Here is a 24,775-nt window from a genome sequence, read left to right on the forward strand (position 1 = left end):
TTCCAGTAAAAAAGACTTAAGAAATGCTCTAATAAAGGAATGAAAGAAGATTGTACCCTGAATAGCATCGACATTTATGATAGTTAATTTAATGCCTAGAAGAGTTGCTGTAATTATAAAATCAAAAGGAAATCCCACGAAGTATTAATGATTTATAAATTAATGTAAATTTCTCTCTTTTTTTTAAATGAAATTTTAAAAATTCAACACTTGTACGAATACTTATTGCTTCTGTATTTCTATCGATTTATTGTTTTTTCTTGTTGATTTCTCACTTATACAAAATACCTAATCTTTTCGTACTGTATCTATTCTAGAGATTTCCAAGAATATGTAGAATATCATTGTTTATAAAAAAAAAGTTAATAAATTACAATTTCACATAGTTTTTTTTGGAAATTGATCGGTGTACGAATACTTTCTACACCCACTGTAAATGTGGTCAGGGATGCGAAACCCTTGATCACATAGTATGGCAATGCGAATTGTATAATGCACAAAGACGTAAGCTAACGAATTCCCTACTTAGTATGGGTCTTCAACTACCTCTTAATATAGACACACTCATAGCGAAGCCTAATGTTAAAGCTTGTATAAGTATAAATTTCTTTTTTAAAAATTGTAACTTACACATTTAGTGTTGACAGAGCTTGTTATTTTACTTACTTCTATTATATTGTATCCTTATGGTATAATTAACGTATTATACACTATGGTATTCAATTATATTATTCTTGTAAAGCAAAATAAACCCAGGAGGGTTTAAATGCTTAAAATTAATAAAAGAAAAAAAAGTGAGAAAAGTAACCCATCTAATGATACAACAATAGAGACAGCACTTTCTTGTTACAACAAAATTTGTAACGCCATAACGTGACATTAGGGGTTACAGGACGTGTGAAATTCATCGCTTATGTCCTTGTTCAAATGCTGTATCATAAGTCTGCCCCCATTAGTCGAAGGCGAGTAACAAGGAAAAGCGTAACGTGGGCACTGTGTGTCCAGCTCGCAAATTCTCGCGTGCTCGTGTGAACATATATATTTCTAGTCCCAACGTTGTTCCTCCATGGTTGTCACCACGGTTCGGGATCGTCTAACAGACCTCTAAATGTGTATCTAAACTTGTGCCTAGTGTTACGTACCAACCCTCTTAACTAAACACAGTAATTCACGGCTACGTGCTCGCTTTCCACCTCGATTAAATGACCACTGGTCTTCTTCAATGCTTTCCTTTTCTTTCAGGGTGTCAATGATACAACAAATTTCCAACAAAAATTACTCTTAGACATTTTCTTTATGTCGCCTTATTCTCGAGTATTTTCACTTTTAATTTTTGTTCTGTGATTTCGACTTGATAATCTTTAAACGGCCATAGCTCCACCAAATTGCAGTGTAAACTTAAAAGTACCATTCAAAAGAGCGTTAAATTTCCCATCTCTCTGATGCCAAATTGAAATTTATTACGTAGATTTAACAAGTGAAAAATTAAGTCAAACTTTACATTGTCAAAATTTTTAAAAATTTGACTTTTTCTGTATTCGTCTTGCGATTTCAAAGACATAGTTATTTGGCGGGCACTCTTCGGGAGAAACTTACTCGAAGTCTCAGCTTTTGAATAGTATTGTCAAAAAAAATTGTACGGTGGTATTTTCGGAAGAAAATGACGTTTAAATGCAGAAAAGCGTGGGTTTTTAGGTGAAAATCGATATTTTTCAACAAAAATAGCGATGTCACTTTAAAATTACCAGAATTAACTTGACATCGGGTTTGATGCATTTTTTAGTGACACTCCCGAGGCTCCCCAATTAGGAGAAAAACTGATTTTTTGACACCTCAAACCTCTCCCAGCCGTGTGTAGATCCTGAGTGCGAGGTGAATAATTGTTTTTGAACATGTATCCATAGAATTTTCATTTTTAGAGACTATTTAATCAAAATTAACCTCGGTGTACCGATAAATGATATGGAGATTGGAACACGATCGATTTCACAAAGCAAAAAATCGATGTTTTTGGCGCAGGAGAACCGATAAATTTTGATTTAGGAGGCGGGCATTTTGAACGTCATCTTCTCCTTAATATGTCACCGTACAATTTTTTTGACAATACCGTTCAAAAGCTGAGACTTCGAGAAAGTTGTTCCCGAAAACTTTCCAAACCCGCTCGAAAACCTGCCAAACAACTATGTCTTTGAAACCGAAAAACGAATACAGAAAAAGTCAAATTTTTTAAAATTTTGACAATGTAAAGTTTGACTTAATTTTTCACTTGTTAAATCTACGTAATAAATTTTGCTTTGACATCAGAGAGATGGGAAATTTAACGCTCTTTCTAATGGTATACTTAGTTTCAAGTTTTTCACTATAATTTGGTGGAGTTATGATCGTTTAAAGAGTGTCAAGTCGAAAACGCAGAAAAAATATTAAAAGTTGTAACCTCCTTGGTGATGGAATGGTTACCTTAGTGTTGCGGGAAGGTTGCTGGATTTAGGAACTTCTTAAAACTGATATTTGGATAAAATAACACTGTATATTCTAAGTAAATACAAGAAACAAATTACAAGAAGCGAGTAGCAAAACGTGGCGCGATAACTTTAGCGTTGTCCAGTTTTCCCGAGTACTCTTGGGTCTAGCCCCGTCCACACATGAGAGGGAATAGCTAGAACCTTCGGAGCCGCTTCTTCCTAGTCTCTGTCCGCACAAGGGAGCAGTCTAGGTCAAGCTTCGGTAATTCTTGGAATTCTGAAGATTTGTCGTACCGCGTCCTTTTTATACCCGTTTTGGGCCTGGGCCCACGCACTGTGATTGGAAGGGGTAGTCACGAGGTAGCGGTGCGCGGCGGGGGTAGTGTCTCTGCTGGGGGTAGTTCTCGTAGCAGGGATGCTGCGTTTCACGCAGTAGCGCGATCGGGGCGCTACTCTGGCGACCTACCCTGGAACTATATACTTGAAGGGGGTTACAAAGTGAAAATACTCGAGAATAAGGCGACACAAAGAAAATGTCTAAGAGTAATTTTTTGTTGAAATTTGTTGAAGAATTCACACCCTGTGTATGTCCGAACTTATAGGTAGACACCCTATATATCGCTGGTAGCTTGTTACTCGATCCAATAATGCACTATAAAATACTGCTATTTGAAATCACATTATCAGAATCAGTTTAAGGGGACGTGGCCAGTCAGAAAGTCGAATTTTGACGAGAGTTTGAGATATTTTTCTAAATAGCATTTACGGATTGGGGGCACATTTAATTAAATATTAAATAAAAGTTACAAGTGGAAAGAAAACTAACACGATAAAAATTCTTTAATGAAATTGACCACGCTTAACCCATTCACTACCAGCTGAATTTATAACAGTTTGCCTTGGACCCCGTTGTTTAATACAGATATGAAATCGAATTTATCATTTTGATAATAAAAAGTGATTTTAAATTAGTTATTTTTTTAAAAAAGTATATTTACATAAAATGTTCGTTCATCCTTTTCAATTATATGTAACTCAAACTATATACTTGTGTCTGAAAGATTCATTAGGAAATATCACGTAGTTGCCATGGATTAATAAATAGACATTGCTCAAGATTGAAACATGAAAATGATCGAGAAATATTTATTAATGGTGAAGTAAAAGCCATTTCTGGAAACGTAGTTCGCGGTGAATTACTGCTGTTCGAAACTGGGTTAACTGAAATCAATAATTCGAGAAGATTTAGTTAAAACATTTGTCTGTCCCCTGTTTGAACGAAGAATTTTACGAAATATTATTCTGCGCCAAAATAGCGACAACCCAAAGAGAAATTGTCTATTTTCGCATAAAAAAAACGTCCATTTTCCGCTTACACGAAAAGTATGAATTGAAAACAAAAATCCAAATAGTGGACCATTACGTTGTGCAAAAGCTCGAAAAACATAAACCAGATTGGTTCAGTGGTTTTCCAGATATCGTGTTCACCCATTAGAAAAATATGATTTTTCTGTATTTTTCCTGAATTTATTTCCAACTTCATGTCCAATCTGTATATCACTATGAACACGTTTCCATATTTATATCTAGTCTCTGTAAATTCCTATGCCATCAACATTGGAAGTATACTTCGCCACAGCTAGTAGTTACAAAGTGAAGTTTATCTTGGTCGAAACTAATGCTATGCGTTACTTCTGTAGAATGTCTACTCGATACGCTAGATATATCTTCTTAAATAGAAAGTGATACTTAAGATGCAGGGATACAGGTTATAAATCGCCCACAGTCTTTTTCGTGGAACAGTTTTCTGTATTCGGAACTCCCATCCTTCACGTCGAATACGACGCGTACGTCTGTGATACAGAAGGTGCAGGAAATTGAGCTCACGGGTTGCACATCTGTTAGGGCCATTTACTACACTTGGCGTGTCGTGGGTTTATGATATGTCAGTTGCTATCGAGAATCCAAGAGTGAGCCGCTGGAATTCTACGTGACTAACAAAACTGTAAAAGTTCTCCGACTGCACGGCACACTGGTGCAACATTGATTCATTACATGGATAGTAAATCGATTGACAAACAATCGTAAACGGTTTGTCGAGGTTTTTTTAAAATAGGAGTAATAGTGAAAGAGACATCCTAAAATTACTGGGGTTCTTGAAAAGAAATAATATCTGCAAGGTGTTTGAAATAGTAATCTAGAGTCGAATATATAAATAATAAACAATCGTAAGTAGTTTGTCGAGGTTTTTTAAAATAGCGTGGAGTTCTGGACTTTCCATGACGTAAAGGAGACATCCTAAAAATTCTAGGGTCCTTGAAAAGAAATAATATCTGCAAGGTGTTTGAAATAGTAAACTATAGTAGAATATATAAATAATATACGCTGTAACTACTAAAAATTAATAAAATGAGTAATATCAAACGTAGCTATGAAACAAAATGTAGCTATGAATTACAAGTTCACTCTGGATGGTTATGCAAATGCATCTTTTTTATAAAACTCAGATAGTCATCAGGGGATTTAAATATTCATTTTTTGTTTTGCATATTTTGCATAGTATACATGTTTTTATTTGTTCTGTTTAAATGTACATGCAATATGTAACTGCATATGTTCATCGGGTTTTTGCATATATGCAGTATTATCGACTGACCTTTTGTGCCACTCGTGACTATCAATTGTTTCTGTAGCGTGATCGACAACCTTCGATAGTCTTTTGTAAGTCGCGCGATACTGTGACGTGGATTGATTTTAAGGAGGATATGTCTTTAAGGGTTTTTCAACCTTTGCGCGCTGCATAACGATATATCGTTGTTTGCTACTCTTGCCAAAAATGCTAACAACAATCTATTTTTGCGCATATTATGTGGTGATTTCATGTATATTGACATATGTACATTCAGGTGGAAGTTCCGTATAATTATTAAATTATTTCTTTCGTATTTCTTAATAAATTATAAAATTATAAATTAATCGTATTTCTATTAAATTTCCTTTTGTATTATTCGTATTAAATAGTTTCTTTCGTTTTATTATTAAATAACACGTATATGAATTTTTATGTTTTAGGTTACATTATTCCTATTATTATTATTATATGTTTTGTATTGCTTTGCATTCATTTATCTCACTGGAAGTATATAATGAAGGTAGGTACATTTGTTTTGAGCATCTTCTTCAATAAAGACATTTTTTGAAAATATCTCGAGAACTAATAATTTTTTTGCCATGGTATCCTAATCATTTTTTACGTAGAATGAACAGAAGAATCGATCTGTGTAAAAAAAATATACATTTCTATTTAAAGAAATGATGCAATTGTTAATTGCACATGCACCGGTGGATCTAAAAAAAATTTTAAGGCCTACAGGTGTAGTGCTCTTCGAATAATGTTATCTTTCTAAACATTTCGTAATTTCCTAATCAAATATCATTTCTTTTTATACTTTTTAACGAAAAAGATGAATAATAATCGCATGGAGCTATATCTGTAAACTACGGAGTACGCGTATGAACAACACAGTGAAACATTAACAATTTGTTTCTAACGACTAAAAACAATTGTTGAAACATTGAGCGGGGCGTTACCCTGACGAAAAATCAATTTTACAAGCCATCGTAATTTTGCGCCATTTTCCCTGGTGCCGTTTCGTTAATAAGCTCGTAATTGTGTTTCACAAATTAAACGCTATCAAGCAGATCAGGGAAGGCAGCGTCGACAAGGTGAAACGAGCCCGTGAAAATTTCGCGGACCACAGAGAGTTAACACGGCCGTATAAACGTTAAATGCGAAAAGGTTGGGCAACCGTGTCCATACACGTGTAAGACGTCATTCGGTTGATTTACCAAAAGCCTCTGATGCGGCTTGCGAAGCGGTGTACCTGTTGAGTAGTCCTCGGAGGCTTATTACGTATACGTTACTTGAATGTAGGTACATACGCGGTTCCTGGCAGAAAAGAGCGCGATTAATTTTGGTTTGACTTACCGAGCAAAATTCGCAGTACCTGCCCCGAATTTTCCACCGCACGTGAAAGTTCGCCAACTTCTGTGGTCTGCGATACTGGGTTTTGGCACCGAACCGTGGACAGATTCTTCTCCATACATATACTATCTAACCGCGAGATAATTTACCGCGCGGTCTAACGCTTTTACTACGGCGTATACCTTAACAATACGCCGAACAAGAAAAACGCCGATATCTCATGCCAAGTTTACTCATGTTAAATCGTCAACGTGACTATGTAATATGTAGTACCAGATGGTCCGTATGAATGATTATTTTTTTAATTAAAAATTTTGACATAAACATAACGCAACAAATAAGGATTAATGTTCGATGTAGAAACATTATATTCGAGAATAATTTGTGTCCAAGGTTGAAAATACAAGGAATACATTTGTACAATTTGTAAAAATACTGACTGTAATTACATAAGTATATGAAATCAAATATTGTATTATGTTAGGTGTAGAAATTAACTCTATGCTTACATTCCATCGTTTTTAACTAAAACTATTTGGACTTTATGTACTCCTCATCTCAATAACAATGCACACATAAGTTAACACTAAACCTGCCGACGTTCATTTGTGCCTACTTCTACCGTGATAAAACGAATGTTTTATCTCTTTACTCTATTCACTAGTCTTAAAGAGACTTTTTTCAGTTGAATGGAAAAACATTTTACGTGGAACTAAATTGAATAATGCATGAAACAATTGTATAACATTCATGTATAGTATATAAGAACTATACAGAGTGGTCCACGCAATTGTTTCAAGTCATAACTCCGTTATTATTGCATTTACGAAAAAATGTCAAAGGAGAAAGATAAATGGTTTGAAGAGCACTACATCTGCAGGTCTTAAAATTTTTTTTAGATGCACCAGTGCATGTACAATTAACAAAATTGCATCATTTCTTTAAATAGAAATGCATATTTCTTTTAACACAGATCGATTCTTCTGTTCATTCTACATAAAAAATTATTAGAGTACTATGGCAAAAAAATTATTAGTTCTCGAGATATTTTCAAAAAATGTCTTTATTGAAGAAGATGCTCAAAACAAATGTACTTACCTTCACATTTAATTATTTGTAACTCTAGTTCAAACAGCAATATTTACCTGGCTTTACGGTTACATTAAAGTACTAACCTCGATAGTAATAAACCATACAAGTTGCATACACATTTGATTTTACAACCATATGTGCTCTCTTGCAATTTTGTGACTAAGGGAAGATTAAATGTTGTATGATTTTTCTTTATAAATGGTTACTATTGCTATTATTCTTTCAACAGAATTATTGAAATAAAAAGTCAATGTTCAAATACAAATGTTGTCTGTATCGTTAGAGATGTATGTAGGTATTCTTTCTATACCAAGGTAACTGTAAATACAAAATATTACTTGAAGCTGAAGCGTACAGCATCGTTGGTATAATGCAAGCCATACATTCGACGTGACACAAAGAGGTACCATATCTCCGTTGACATAAAGCAACAACTGAACGTTATTATTCTCAGGGGATTACGTACGCTGGCTTTCATATTTATTTCCTATAAACGTGATTTACTATAGGTATAGCTCGTAATGTCACTAAAATTATATTCTGTATTGTTAAATTAGTTCTGCAAACAATGCAAATCCTACATATTGTTATACTACCTACATCAAATTTATAATCTAAGCCAAGTGTATTAAAGACTTGTCAAAAACAACGGGAGACTTAATATAAAATTAAATTTTCAATGGTTAAAGATTCTTTGAACAGTAATCTAAATGTCAGCTTTGACAGAATTCCCGTACAAAATTACAGTGAGAAACGTTTCGAAATTTACGAAGAATATACAGTCAGTGTAAGAAGTATTTGAACAGCAACCAATTTAAGATAAATCTAATAAGAAAAGAAATTAGAAGTTAACGTTAAAAATAACTTTAATTTACGCAAAATCTACTCTAAGACACGAACGATACGAAACGCGGTACAAACGGGTACAAACGATTCTAAAGAATAGGGAAAAACAGTTGTTCAAAAATCTCAATGTCGTGTGCTGAACATTTTTTGAATTTTTTTTAATTATTAATTGCTGAAGGTACAAACGAAACTATTGGTAGTACAATCAAGTACAAACGAAATACTATCATTTTCTATAAAACAAAATTAATTTTTGAAAAGTTGTGTCCCAGGTTCATATAGCTACAATCACGAGCCTCTCGATACTTTATGCTCACGTAAATAATCTCATCGTAAAGCTGGAATGTACAGACACGAATGCTATCGAGGATCAGCATGTTTCGTCTTTTTTTTTCTAAACTATACGTATCAGTTAATTTGACGTAAAGCTGGAACGTGGAAACGCCCTAAAGACAAACATGTTAAACGAGCAGATTTGCGAGCAAGGTTAAACACTGCTAGCTACGTACAGAACCTCGTTTGAAGTTACAGCAAAACATGATGGGTCGTGGTCCTTTACAATAGTGGGAACCCAATGTCGTACTCTGACTACTTCAACAGCTGCAGCATGTGTGTGTACTAGTTGGCGCTGTTCCAATTGGCGCAAGAGGAGTAAGGGTTTTGTCTAAAACGTTCGGGAAGCGCCGCTTCCATGCTGGGTGATCAGTGTCTGGCGCCTAAAAGAATCCGTACTGGCTTTTCGTATTTTATAAATGGCGACGTTTGTAGCCACTATGATTCATTCGATCGCTACCGTCCGCTTCTAATGCCAATTGTGCACTCCATTTTCATAGAATACTTCACCGCAGTTTGACTAGCCGTTAACTGGCATTTGTAAGGTTCGTGTATCGAAATTAATTCTCGGAATATTATGAAATATGTGTAGAATGTGGTTGGGAGAGTGCCTAAAAAGACGGTTCGTCTTTAGAGGTTAGTCGCAGTCAGGAAAATAAAAACGCACACTTTCTTGTGTGTGTTTTTTTAAGGTATTAAATAATAATTTTTATGAATGAAATGTAAATATGTTACAAAGTATGTCTTAAAGAACTATAAAAGAATTTTTGTTTTAAAAAAAGGTTAATTCATTTCGTCATAAGAGACGATGGCGTGGGTGGCCACTTGGTTTGCGGTGAGCAAGATTTCTTCAAACTGGTGCACCTGAAAACAAAACTAAAGGTAGATTTTGAGAGTATATTAGACTAACGGGTCCCTGATCGAATCAAAATGATACTAACAAGATTGAAAGAAAGATATGTAAAATCATACGGCCCATTTGTTTCTAGAAGGATTATGAAACATAGCTACACTTAGCTACACTTTCTCATTGCAAAATTTCGAAAATTGATAGTGTTATCATCCAACACTTCTGCAAAAATCAGCTGCACATAGTTGCACATTTCAAAGATATTGATGTGTAAAGTTTGAGATACACGAAATTCCAGGCGGACGGTGTAGGACTCTGGAATACGATGAGTTTCTATAAACATTTTACTTCCATTTTTGGGGATATTTCGAAATACACACACATAAGTAAGATAATGAAATAACCTGAAAATAGAAATCGGTAACAACGTATGAGACAAACAAACCCTTCGAAGCAATGAAGACAATCAAACTAATATTAATACCTAATGAAAGAGTCATAAATAATGGAAAATTAATTTGAAAGTAGGAATAGAAAACGATTCGAAGAAGATTTCCTTCGATATTAACACACATAATAATGAGAAAATTAAATAAAAAAATATCCAGAAAATAAATACGAAAATTAACCAAAATGTAGTATAAATTTAATTAAACCTAACCAAAGACACGTAAATGTCATAATAACTTATTAATCAGACAGGCGAGACAAGAATATAAGCGAGCATGACGGTAAAATGATAAAAACAAATAAAAAATAAAAAGAATGTCTATGTGATATATTATTATTACAGAAAAATCACATTCTCGGTCATTGTGTAATGAAATATTAGTAATAATTAATTTTACTGTTGTCAAAAATTAAGTTTTAGTTGGTCTACTCAATAGATATTAAAATATAGACAAATTTCTCACGGCTACTGTGTTTAACGAATACTTATTTTGAACCGTGATTGTTATTATTATTTAATCAAAGCCTAAATGTTACTGTACGCATTCTAAATGTTTAATTAATTCGAAGATATTCATACTTAATGCATTTCGACGTTTCAGATTATTATCAGACTATACCAATGTTTTTTTGAGAAAGTTAGATTCCCGAACATGAAAAGTATTAATATTATTTATTAAACGCATTCATGTGACATTTGTATAATTCTTATTAGTTGCACTATTCTCGAGAGGTAAATGTATACTAAAAAATGAAACAAAAATAAAAATAAAATGAATGAAAACATCCAGTACAAATAATATGTGTATATATACTTATATTCTTTCAAGTTCAATTAATTATCTTTGTAACGATATTTATTTAGAGGTTCGGCGAAAACTAAAAATTTCAAGACAGCGCACAATATATCAGACAAAATCAAATCGCAATACAAATTGAATGACTAATCAATAAATTACTAACACAAATTGATAAACATAACTGACAACTATAAAACACACCTACAAACACACCTACTGGTTTAAATATAAACATTCATCCAACATTCACATTTCAATACAGTATATTTTTGATATTAGGAAAAAAATCACGCCACAATTCTGTTTCGGATAATCCCTCGAAGAATAAATTCCATAAATTTAATAAATTTCTCTAAAGATGAGAGGGGTGTCAAAATTGCGTACTAAATGATTTATGTATCATATGGTTTGTTCGAATCCTTTGCGGGGTTTAGCAACATCGATCATTCATTCCGTCGATACAATATTAACACGACGTGATGAAGCAATTTCTAACTAAATTATTTGCTTTATTTCAAATCATCTGTATATTATATAAATATACATATAATGTGTGTGGAAACATATGGATAAACATTTCAGAGACGATACTAAAAAGTCAGAGGTGCGTTTGTATTATTTGATAGCGTTTCCAAATTAGTTCTCAAATTCGCGAAGTTCTTAATTTTTACGTAAAGATTTTTACGTAAGAAAGACTAAAAGTAAAGAATTTTACGTAAAGATTCGTTTTTGCATGCCTATTAGGTACAGTTAAGACAAAAATTATAGAACACAGATCATTTTCAAGGGAAAAAGTTTGTTATTCAGATGTTGAAACAAAGAGGAACGAATCCTCAGCTTTCGTGAAAAATAATTTTTAGCGATCAAGTTCATCTTATTCTTCATCTCCTACTTCGATGATTAAGAGAATAAACTATTTAAAAGATAGAGGATAAATGAAATAATAACTACAATACATATCGTACAATACACAAATGAAAAGTTATTTGACGAGTAACATACATAAAAAAAAAAATACATGTCGAATTGAGTAACCTCCTCCTTTTCGAAGTCATTTAAAAAAATGCCTTTGGATCATCAAATTCGGTGAGATTTCGTTTCTCGATAATATAGTTTCAAAAATTCAATAATCTCAACACTGTCAAAATTAAATTTTATCTGGATGTTTTTTCCTGAAACTCTTATTTAAACTGTATTTTTGTTCAGTGTAGAACGGAGAGACAATAACGTCTCGGAAATGTTCTGAAATCGTGGGACAAAACAATCGATGAGATTTGCAGGCGCCGAAAAGGACATTTGGCAAAGTTGCCAGGCTCCAAGTGCTTTCGTCTGGGATGAGAGTGCTTTTCGAAACCTTCCGTGAAATCTATGAACAGAATGTACTTGGAATATTTTGACCGTTTCGTCTTCTGTATTGATTCGATGAAAAATTCTATACTTTATTTTCGTGTGTTCGACGGTGAACTTCTTTCCTAGATATTTAATAATAGAACGAAAATCTGAGGATCACCTGCGGATATTAAATTCTTGCGTAATATTGGAATTCTAAACGCTCCGTCTACTTTATTTATTTTTATCTGGCGTCTTTATCGTACAAACTCTGCGTACTACATATATCCGTCGAGTAAATATTGTTAAAGAAAATAACAAATACAAAGAAGCGAGATATACTCAAGGGAACGTTTTCAAACTGATTTTGGTTCGTTTATGTATGTTTGTGTGTATGTATAACTTATGATTCCATTATTCTATGTAGAAATCAGAAATGAAATCCGTATTCTATCGATGACATTAGGAATTTTACTTATGATGGAAAATATTAATGAAAAAGTTCAAACGTTTGGGAATCTGGGAATATATATATTTATATACATGTCACGTTTTTCAAAAATAATATGGTTTTTGATAACGATATTGAATTTATTTGTTATCGTATGATTGTGTAGGACTGTAACAAATACGTAAACAACGATAAACTATACTTCAGTAGATCATTTAACGAATGTTATCGTTTGCATAGCGATGTGAAACATTAACTCTTTGACTGCGAAAGGTTTATACGTATATACACCCTCGAGAAATAGGCTCAGAGAAATGTTTATATTCGTTAAATCAATTTTTTAAAAAATATCAGGTTATGGAAGATGATGAGATGAAACTTTTTTATACTTACAGTTTACTCATGGGATGCTTAGTTTCTAAAATAAAAATTGAAAAATCAGAAGTTTGTTGGAAAAATTGAATTTTAAGAAAAAGGTCTTTGAAGTTTCGAATTTTTATTTCTGAAACTAAACGTCGTATAAATAAAGTGCAAATATAAAAAAGATTCGTTCTGTCATTCTCTATAAGGTCATATTTTTATTAAATTCGATTGTTCGACCGTTGGTTTTTTTTTCTTTAAGATAACAGCAACAGGATCAGACCACTACGAGAATTCGTGAAAAAGGTCTTTAAGTTTTTAATTTTTATTTTGGCAACTAAACGTCCTATGAATAAACTATAAATATAAAAAAGTTCCGCCTTATCATTTCCTATAAGCTGATTTTTTTTTTGTTTCTCGTGTATTTCGGCGGAACTATTTCTAAAACCTATCAGAAACTATAGAACTATTGTGGGTGCAAATAGAACTGGTGCTGAAAATTTCGTTTTTTGAAAATGAGATGCTAACTTCACAGTGGCATTTTAACATAGCTATTGCTATGTTGTTACAAAACACAATTCTTCTATCGCGTATATTAAATTTCTTTTTCAATCAATTATAGTACATTAAATTAAGAAATAAGGAATAACATAAAATAACGAATTACCAATTATATTTTAAGATGTTACGAGAAAATTCTTTTTTAGAAATATAAATAAGAAATATACGTTACAAACTTATGACTAAAAAATGATTGTCTTCTACAGTATTTTACCGATACAAGCACAATGTACCATACAGTTTCGTCACGTTGAACACACACACACACGCAACTCTTATGTTACACATCACACGAGTTTTTTTGCAAATCCAGAATAAACTACAGTGTCGTCTGTATTTAATTATTGAACGCCGATAGCCAAGCAGTTGCATAAAACTTATTACTGTATATTGCGCTAGTTGTGCGACGTTCTTGTGTATTATCGTTGCTTCAGAATTCTCTGTCGATACTTTTGTATGTATGAAGTTATGCTTGTGTGCACCGTTAACGTGCATACAAATGTGTTCTGAATGTGCAACGTTCAAGAGATTAAACAATTAGCGACCATCGATACCGTGCAAAAGTGTGATGCAGTATTTAATTTCTATTATTTTTTATATTTCGAAGCATGAATTTACGTTATCGATTTCAAAGGGTATAAAACGAAAACCTTCGCAACACCCTACGAGTTTGATCTTATTCGTTAAATTATCAAAATATCTGTTTAATTGTAATAATCGTTGTACACAATTTACGCATTTTACGTTCAGATGGAGAATTGAAAAGTAACGTCCAATTATTTTTAACGAGTATTTCTTTTGATAATCTTTTTGTATTAACATAAAATCGACGCTAAGATCCGATAAGAATAATGCGAATCGGAGAGGATTATTCTTTTAACGAACTAATAGAGAATGGGAAATAGAAAAGAATGGTTTCGAAGATATTTCTGAAAAGAAATGAAAAATTATCCGTATCGATAAGTTAAAAAAATGTTTTCTCTTTTTTACTTTTGATCTGGAGTATTATGTCAATCCCATGAGTATTTATACACTCTATGACTATTGAAGAAAATTGTCTAAATGGTAGGTTTAATGTTTTCAAATAAATGTTACTTTATAAAAGTGTACATGCATAAACTTTACACGTATTAAATATGTAACTTTAAATTTAGACTTTCTTTAATAGAAGCAGATGGTACTTATGAATAGGCTGCAAATGTTTATGCATTTATGGCAAATGGGAATATGAGGAAATCTATGAGAATATACACAAATGCAAAAATATGTAAAATATCAACAGTAATATATATGTTATACCCTTTAAGAGGTACGACATACTTTCATTTAAGTTGTATGTATGTATGTATAGTGAGTAACCATTTCGAGCACTCAGTCTCAGTGGACCATTTTCATTTAAGTTACAATTATATTTCTGCATCCGTGAAAATATGAATTTGCATAAACATCTACAGTCTACTTATGAGACTGACTGTGGAATACATATTAATCCTTTGTGGTCATATCAAATTAAGGGTATCGTACTGGTCGGAATTAATTTCAGAAAAACGAGCAGTGATACGTAATATGCAAGATTCTGGAGTATAAACAAGATCTACTAATTCTTTTGTAAACTTTCTTTTTACCATTTTGGAAGGTTATTTTTGAAATATCTTAAGGATGTATAGGAAGTACAATCGGAAACAAATATGTATAAAATTTGAATTAATGGAATATCATTGTAATTACGACATTGAAATAAACAAAAATTTATAGTTATAAACTCGTTTGTAATGTCAAGATTCTACTTTATCACGAATTTTTTGTTTCTATTTAATTTTAGAATGAAATATAAGATTAGTATGATTCTTTCCTGTGGTGGCTGAGAATAGACACACGACCACAAAGAGTTAATTATCATCTTTGGTTAACAACGGTTACGCGAAGTGTTTCTCATGAAATTCGTTAAATGAACATCATTTCTGAATAACTATTTATAATATGAGCCATTCACTGCACAATCCGATTAACTCCACCAGTCACATACAAATTGTGACATTACTGACGATTAATTTTTGGCTATTCTTTCTTAATAATTTTGTATACCGTTAGATGAAAGCTACATCTGTATTTGTGCATTCTACAATATTTATTTGAATTTATATTATAAAGGGAATTTTAAAAAACAATGTACATTATTTTATTGCACTTCTCAACTTTTTGTTTTACGGAGTTAATCGATTTGTCCAATGAACGGCTCATATATAAATCGTTATTTTTTGTTTCCATTGTTCTTATCGTAGATTCGTACCTATATAGAAAATTTATTTAAAATGATTACGTGACGGGAGAATAAAGATTAATACGAATATTTTGCACGGTATTGCGCATCCAAGTTACCGCTTAAATTCGAAGCATTTGCTTTAAATCGCTTAGAGAAAAAGCTCGCGCAAAAGAGATCAAATCGAACGCTGAGAAATCATCGAAATTATACATTATATACCATCTTCGATATCCTTGTCACGGTGCTTGGTTCGTTAAGTGTGTGTATAATCGGAGAATCGGAAATGACTACATCAGGAGCACGTTGATGCAACTAATTACCTGGCGAGACCATTCGTTTCTCCAACTAATTAGGACTCTGCTTAGCGATTAGTTTGATTTTTTCAGTGTCGACTTTGTTTGTTCGTCATGCTGCACAATAGTTGAAAGCGAAGGCATAGTTGAAGAGGACGTTCCGCTGATAGTTGATTCTAGATTCTTTCCGGGCCTTCATCATTGGATGGTCCATTTTCATCCAGACTATTATTAGTATTTTGCTCCCGTTGCGCTTTTGCGAACACTAAGTGCATCACGAGACATGCACATTAAATTTCGTTTCAGAATTTATTGTTCGTACTTAGCCCGTAATCGCGAACGTGCAGTCATCAGGAATCGCGACGTGAAACAAATCTTTATTCGATACGTTACTCTATCTTCGATATCGCGTATTTTATTCAGAGTGTAAAATTAAAGTTGTAGATTAATATAGATTAATAATGGAACGATCACAAATCATTTCAAGTTACTCAAAATAGCCTTCTTTGGTCACTATCGCGTTTTAATCGATGGGCGTTTATAAATTTTCACAGTGTTATGAATTCCGTATAACTTTTATACTTTTCTTTATATTTTTAAGTAATATAGACATAGCTATAACTGTAGAAATTGCACAAATTACTCAGGGTAAATAATAGAGTTGTACGACCATGAATCATATGTTCGAAATTGACATTTGTTGTTTCACTATATTTTAAGTTAATCTTAATTAATTAAACGTAATCTATCCACGGAATTCAACTGTAATCATGCTGAAATAAAAATCTGGAGAAAGGATTTTGAAAAGAAATGCTTTGGATAAAATGTAATTGATCGTGTTTCCGTTTGATATCATTTCGAAGATTAAATTCAGAGGTATATTTACTTTTGCACTCTGTGTAAACGTTGAATGTAATCCCTGTTGCAATTTGAAGATTTAAATATATAATTAGCGTTTGAAGAAATAAAGAGAGAATTCCGATTATCCTGGCTGCACGTTTGTTCTTAAAAAGTAAACTACGTGGGCATGAAAATTACTAATTTAACGAGAATCTCAATAAAGGAAGATACCAATGCCGATGCTTGATTTGTTTCGCGTAGGTCGATCTAAGGCACATGGACGAGAAATCGAAAAGCAACGTGGTGGATGTCGGAGTCGACCTTTCCGAGTTCTACATGTCGGTAGAATGGGACATTCTAGAAGTGCCTGCTGTACGGTGAGTCAATACGTATCTACTTAAATAAATATATTATGGGTGTTAACAAATGTGTGGCATCTATTTTCAAGTTTAAGTCTTCTAGCCCATACAGGGTGTTCAAAAAAAAGCATTCAATATTTACATGGCGTATAGGGCACACTGTACAGAGTAAATAAGCTTTAGTAAACATAGGTACAAAGGTCAACCGTTTCTGAGATATAAACATTTTTGTTTGCTAGTATCATGATTGACTTACTACTGGGTCTTCGATATTTATAGAAGATTGTCCACGTGTCCACCGCTCATTTCTGTACACGAAATTGAAAAAAATGAAATTGACGGAATTGTCGGCACTTGAATGGGAACATTCAGAACGCAATTTATAAACACTGACATGAACATCGCATGCGATGGAAGCAAGTAAGTCAATCATAATACTAGCAGACAAAAATGTTTATATCTCAGAAACGGTTGATCTTTGGACCTATGTTTACTAAAGCTTTTTTACTCGCTACAGTGTGCCCTATACAGCATATAAATACTAAATGCTTTTTTTTTAACACCCTGCATGTATACAGTGACTCGTATTGATAGTCGGACACTATAGTACTTTATTCATTATTACCAATGTACACTTGACCATAATTCAGTTTATACAGGGTGTTCCAAAGATGTTGTAACACCCTGAAAGATGTGGTTCGGGAGGTGATTTGAAACAACTTTTTCCTTAGCGAAAATGTTGTCCGAGGCTTCGTTAAAGAGATATTAACAGAAAACCTCGACCAATCAGAGCGCGGTCGCCTACGTTACTGCGACCGCTCCATCGACATACTCGCGCTCTGATTAGTCACTGTTTTCCGTTAATAACTCTTCAACGAAGCCTCGGACATTTTCGCTAAGGAAAAAGTTGTTTCAAATCATCTCCCGAACCACCCTTTTCAAGGACTTCCACACTTTTGGGACACCTTGTATAGTACTTCATTCATTATTACAATGTACACTTGACCATAATTCGGATTATATAGTTTCTTTTTTTGCATGATATGTTAGAACCTATGTTCTGTTTGACAGAAATATAAGTTTTATTTATTTAACATATCGAATTTGTAACATAACAAACAATTTATTAGATAATGAATTATTCCGCGAATTAGTTCCACGTATAATATGTTAGGTGGACTGGAAAGTAATGTCGGTTTTGCCATCTTAAATACTTGTTTATCATTTATCAGCTCATTGATTTTTCTGGCATTGAAAATTTGCACACTAGGTGACAAAAGGCTGCTGACAATGAGGGCGATTATGTAATGAATTAAAGATAGAAATTTATTGGAAAGTTTGAATTTCATGTAAAAGAAACGACATTACTTTTCGGTCTACCTAATACGTTCTAAAATATCACACAACTAAAAATATATCAACTGAATTATGGTCACGTACATATTACAATAATAAATAAAGCACCATAGTGTCAGAATATTAATACGAGTCACTGCAAAAAGTCCATTACCATTTTGCGATCTGAGACTTCGTTATTGAGATATGTGTAAAGACTTGATCTTCAACAAAGTGCACACAAATAAATTAACATTCTATAGTCGTGATACTTTGCCACGATCGTGTTCAATGTAAACAGCATCCAACGAACCAGAATAATCGAACCGTTAAGTTTGATCTACTTTTTTCGTAGACGATAAATACAGATTTTCTTCTTTTCTACTACGAAACATAAAACTATAATCAACGTTAATTTCATTTCTTATTGCGCATTTATTAACAGGAATTAATATGAACTTTTACGACCTTTTTGCGCAGAAATGAAAAATTTTACACCTGCTGCGACGAGCCGTACCTGGATATTACCTTTAATATAACGATGAGGAGAAAGACACTTTTCTACACTGTGAACATAATCATTCCCTGTATGGGAATTTCCTTCCTTACGGTACTGACATTCTATCTACCCAGCGACAGTGGGGAAAAGGTAAGTGAAAAAGATGTTAATTGAAATTATACTTCAAAACGTCAGAAAAAATGACTGCTATGCGAGCAGTGATTGGCAGTATCTTGGTAAATCTTACGTTTAGGGGAGCCAGCTTCGATGACCTTGACTTTGACATATGTTGTCAAGGGCACCTTCCTGAGTAACACCTGAGTAACACAAAAAATAAGTTTTTTATTAAAAAGTTATTAGCATATAAAAATTATACATTTACACATACGAACACGCTATATATATATATAAACGTAAGGTTTACCAATGTTTCAAACAATAGTTGTACATCTCGAGATATGAGATATGAAATTGTTGGCAAATGTATTTTTTCGAGAAAGGATAGCACAGTCAGTATAAGAAGTATTCGTACAGTACCCAAATTAAAATAAATGGTTCCTGTACGAATACTTATTACATTGACTGTATATTTTTTCATAAACACATGTTACTACATGTTACTTTACGTTAACTAAATATGCTGCATTTTAACCGAGGAAGTGAAGAATAAATTTTGACCAAAATTGGCCCCCATGCGAATATTTGAAAAAATCATTCTATCACTTTTAAAAAATTGGGGTTCCATTTTAGAGGAACACTTTCTATATGGTTTTTTGTAGGATTTCATGAGATCTACAACGAACAAAAATTTCAATCCAATATGTTCGTTATTATAAGAGCTACGAATTTTTTAAGACTAGGCAACTTTTTACATATTTTTCCGCCGAAAAGTATTAAAAAATAGACTCTTTTGATAGTGTCATTTTTAAAAAAAATTCTGTACCTAAAGGACCGTAGTTTTCCGTTTTGATAATCGAAATCCGTTTACCGTAACAGAAGTTATGAATGTTTCAAATTTTAGTCAAGTTTTTTGACCGAAATATCTACAATAGTCATCCGACACACGTACATACACGATAAGTATCTATCTTATATAGCGCAGTAACTTGAATTTAGTGACAGATGGAACAAAATTGATTAAACGAAAGTTGTACAGTATGTAAAATTCCGCAAAGCTACAAACACAAATTGTATGCAGCTGATGGTGGAAAGATTTATGGTGGTAGAAATATTATTAAAAATAAATTTTTCTTAATTTCATATTACAGCGTTACAGAAATTTAAAAGCCATTAAATTTTGCATTCAAATTGTTTTCAATAACCCTTATGGTTTGAAAGATATTATATATTAGCAAAAATATAAATAATCAGAATTATTTCCAAGGGATGTTTCCACCTTTAAAACCGTTTTTGGATAAGAATAAAAAAGTACAATGCACTTTGGTTCCCGTGAATTTTATTTCTGAAAAATTCTCTCGTCAGACACAAATGAATTCTGGATTACCTCCTTCTTAATTTCACCAAGCCCTTCTTAAACGTATCAGGTTTTATCCGTTCGTATAGTTGTGCATAGTTACGATACTTCAGTATAGTTCTAGTATAGGTTAGGCGTTGTATAATAAACTCGTATTAACGTTAATTATGTGCCAGTCATTTACGTCGCGTCCATTCACATTACTTATATTACTTTGTCTTTCGCCATAGACAAAATAACAATTACGAAGCGTCCGAATATTAAAGTCGTTCGCTATCGATCATACATCCATGATCAACGACGAAGCGACATGTCTCAAGTGTAATTATATATACTTGGCGCTTGATCGTGAGTTGTCATTCTTCGCGTTTCTATCCGGCAAGTGAACCACCACCGCAACGAATATAAATCTGGTGGAGAAACTTTGAATTTATGGCGATCATTAATCATCGTAAGGAAAGTTTCGCCGGAGAACTGTGCTTCCACTGCATCACGAATGCGCGACGTGTAGGAATGAAAGTTTTATTGAACCACAGTTTGTTATTCAGTGCGATTTCTTGTTCGGGCGTGACTTGTAATATTATAAATTCAATCGATTACGTGCCGCGATTATTTGTACATATATTATAAGTAAATTTATAAGTGTAGGTCATTTTTATAATATTGCTTTTATCTTCAATTCTTAATTGTTTTGGGTTTCATTAGCGATATCGAAACGGCGAATGTGTACATTCTACTATTCGTGTTTGTAACACTGCTTGAACGTGTCTTTATATTATTCATCGTGACAATCGTTCTACTTTATAGCGTGGCAAACAACGACTCTAGAAATTGATCTTGCGTCAATATATGTATTATATGTATTATCATAACAGTGCAATTATTATAAAACTTCAAATTCGTAATAGACATATTATACAGGGTGTCCACGCTACAGCTTACAGTTTGTACCCTCTATGATTACCTTCTTCAGGAACGATTTTTTTGTTATTGTTACATTTTTGTTCTTTTTATTATTGATAGTAATTATAATTATAAAAAATTAAACGTCCACATATGTGGCCAAGGGCTTGATGACGTTAAGGAAATTTGTCTAAATTAAATGATAGGTTTGCCGTTCTCAATAAATGTTTCATTATATTAAATGTGTATATATTTATAATAAAATATTTATTTAGAAATATCAAATCTATTATTTAATTTAGTTATTCATGTACAGGGTGTCCACGCTACAGTGTGACAAACGCATATTTCAATAACTATTGATGATACGGAAACATTGTTTAGATGTAAATTGCAGGATACAATGGACTTTATATCGTGGCGTAAATTAAATTTTTGTTATATTATTAACTTAAAAGATATGACAGTGAAGTTTCGTTTTTTAAATGGAACTTTATATTTTTAGGGGGATCATGCGATAGTGCTTTTCAAGACGAATTCATTGTTCCTTAATATATTTACCCGATTTTTATTAGTTTTCAAGGTAGAACGCCTTGAAATTTACTGATTTTCATTTATGACTTGTCACTCAACCGACACTTTTCTGCTGAAAATCAGTAAATTTCGAAGCGTTCTATCTTGAAAACTAATACTATAAAAAAACCGGGTAAATACATTAAGGGTCAATGAATTCATCTTGAAAAGCATTTAAGCATCTAAAAAACGAAATTTCACTGTCATATCTTTTAAATTCATAATATTAAAAAAATTTCGTTTACGCGACAATATAGAGCCCATTGTATCTTGCAATTTACATACAGGGTTATCCAAAATAGTCTATAGGAAGTTTGTTTTTACATAAAATAGATACTCTTTTTAATTTTATTAGTTTTCTTATTTAATTATCAGGTATTATCTATGACAAATTATGTATCGAAAACGATATCTGTCAAATGACCACCACGACCATATTTACAGACATCAATTCGAAAATCAAAATTTTCGATAACATTTTGGCATATTTGCTCGTTTTATTCACCAATTTCGATCGCAATAAACTGAATATTTTCACGCGTCGTGTGTGACGTAGCTCCGTCTTGTTGAAAATAAACATTGCTTATGTCGATTCCGTTTAATTTCGGCCATAAATAATCAATAATCATTTCATTATAACGTGCACCATTCACTGTAACTGCATCTTCATTCTCGTTTTCGAAAAAGAATGGACCGATTACGCATTTCGACCAAAATCCAAACCAAACAGTAACTACTTTTGGATAAAGTGATTTTTCTTTAATGGCTCTTGGATTTTCATCTCCCCATGTGCGACAATTTTGCTTATAGACGTGTCCATTTAATGTGAAGTGAACTTCATCGCTGAAGATGATGTTGCGTGAAAACAATGCATCAATTGAACGATGTTCTGACAACCAATTAGCGAAATTTCTGCGATGCAAATGGTCACGTTCTTTCAATTCTTGAGTTGATTGAATTTTGAAAGCATGCAAATGCAAATCTTTATGCAAAATTTGCCACAAACTGTCATAAAAAATGGTCAATTCTTGAGAACAACGTGGAATTGAAGTTGATGGATCATTAGCAACGCTTTTACGAACAGCAGACTTTGGTTTATCATGAACAGATCCAGTTTCATCAAATTTTTTAACCAAATTACTAATTGTTTGCTCCGATGGACGATTATGTACACCGAAAAAATCACGTAATTTACGATGGGTATTTTTTATTAAACACTGATTTTCAAAATAAATTTTAATCACTTTAACACGCTCTGCAATCGCATACGATTCCATAGTTAAAATTGTGTATCATTGTAGGTTAGAAATGGAAGAAAGTAACAATAAACAAACATAGCGTTTGATAGATGTTCTCATTCAACAACCTAAAGGTACTTTTGGATAATCCTGTATAAACAATTTTTTTCGTATCATCAATAGTTGTTGAAACGTGCGTTTGTTGTAGGGTCTTAGACTGAAATCGTTGTAGAATTTTGATGTTAGTTACATAACTGAATCCCGTAGGTCCATATGGGTTTTAGAATAGCCTTGTATAAGATAAGTTTACTTTCCAAATTTAATTTCGATCTTCTACCGATGAGCCAGTAAAATTTTCTAACTTTTAAGGATCAAGATGACCACCATTGTAATCGTCAGGTGAAGAATTACCTATAATAAAAAAATCAGGCCGATCGAAGGTTACCTCATTTCCTTAAACCCAACCGAAATCGCAAATACTGAGGCGAATATGACGTAATACTGTCTTTCTAACTGTAGGTATCGCGACTGAACGATTGAATTTAGACTGAGTGAATCTGTACTGACGACTGCGTTGGCCTGATCTCGCAGGACCTCTCTTTATATTCTTATTCATGTTGGAATGCAACGATTGCCACTTTAAGGTTTTTAGCAAAAGGGTCTGGTTTTCCTTAAAGCAGAAAGAGGGGTGGGGTCCTAGCAGGGACAGAAAGCGACGACCCTCAGTCCGACAAAATAAGTCAACCGGTACGGGTCGTTGAGAATTCGAACACTCTTCCTTTGGCATTTTATATTATAATCGTTAAGAAAATAAATTTCTAACAAGACTACATTAATAAAATATGATCTCGATTCTTTTCTTTTTTCACAATTCCTAACAATTTACGTGAACTCTCTAAACGTGGTATATTCTGCAAAAGTATAACTAATTTATTGTTGCCAAGATGCTCCTGATAAGTATGCAGGAGCATAGACGAAAATATTGCTCTCACGATGACAGAGTTGTACGTTGGTGTGCTTATCCGCGTCGACATATGACAGCTTCACATCGCGACGAATAAATGGAAGCTTCCAAAATACAGGGTTATCCAAAAGTACAGACAATTTGAACTATGGAGTCGTATACGATTGCAGAGCGTGTTAAAGTGATTAAAATTTATTTTGATAATCAGTGTTCAATAAAAAATACCCATCGTAAATAACGTGATTTTTCCGAGGTATATAATCGTCCATCGGAGCAAACAATTAGAAATTAGGTTAACAAATTTGATGAAACTGGATCTGTTCATGATAAACCAAAGTCTGGCATACCAAAAAAAGTTCTGTCGAATGAAAACATTGCTGCTGTTCGTAAAAGTGTTGCTAATGATCCATCAACTTCAATTCCACGTCGTTCTCAAGAATTGAGCATTTTTTATGACAGTTTGTGGCAAATTTTGCATAAAGATTTGCATTTGCATGCTTTCAAAATTCAATCAA

General features: G+C 33.0%; 1 protein-coding gene across 5 annotated transcripts in view; it reads left to right on the top strand.

Annotated features, from left to right (window-relative positions):
- Positions 1-24,775, top strand: part of LOC128891076 (acetylcholine receptor subunit alpha-like) — a 271,049-nt gene that overhangs the window by 183,111 nt on the left and 63,163 nt on the right. For all 5 annotated transcript variants that reach the window (XM_054150303.1, XM_054150644.1, XM_054150382.1 and 2 more), the window contains exons 6-7: positions 17,177-17,292; positions 19,090-19,258. In XM_054150303.1, the coding sequence (XP_054006278.1) occupies positions 17,177-17,292; positions 19,090-19,258 (285 nt within the window). The remainder of the gene's footprint in view (positions 1-17,176; positions 17,293-19,089; positions 19,259-24,775) is intronic.

Source organism: Hylaeus anthracinus, unplaced genomic scaffold (genome assembly GCF_026225885.1).
Source record: "Hylaeus anthracinus isolate JK02 unplaced genomic scaffold, UHH_iyHylAnth1.0_haploid 0, whole genome shotgun sequence".
NCBI lineage: Eukaryota > Metazoa > Arthropoda > Insecta > Hymenoptera > Colletidae > Hylaeus > Hylaeus anthracinus.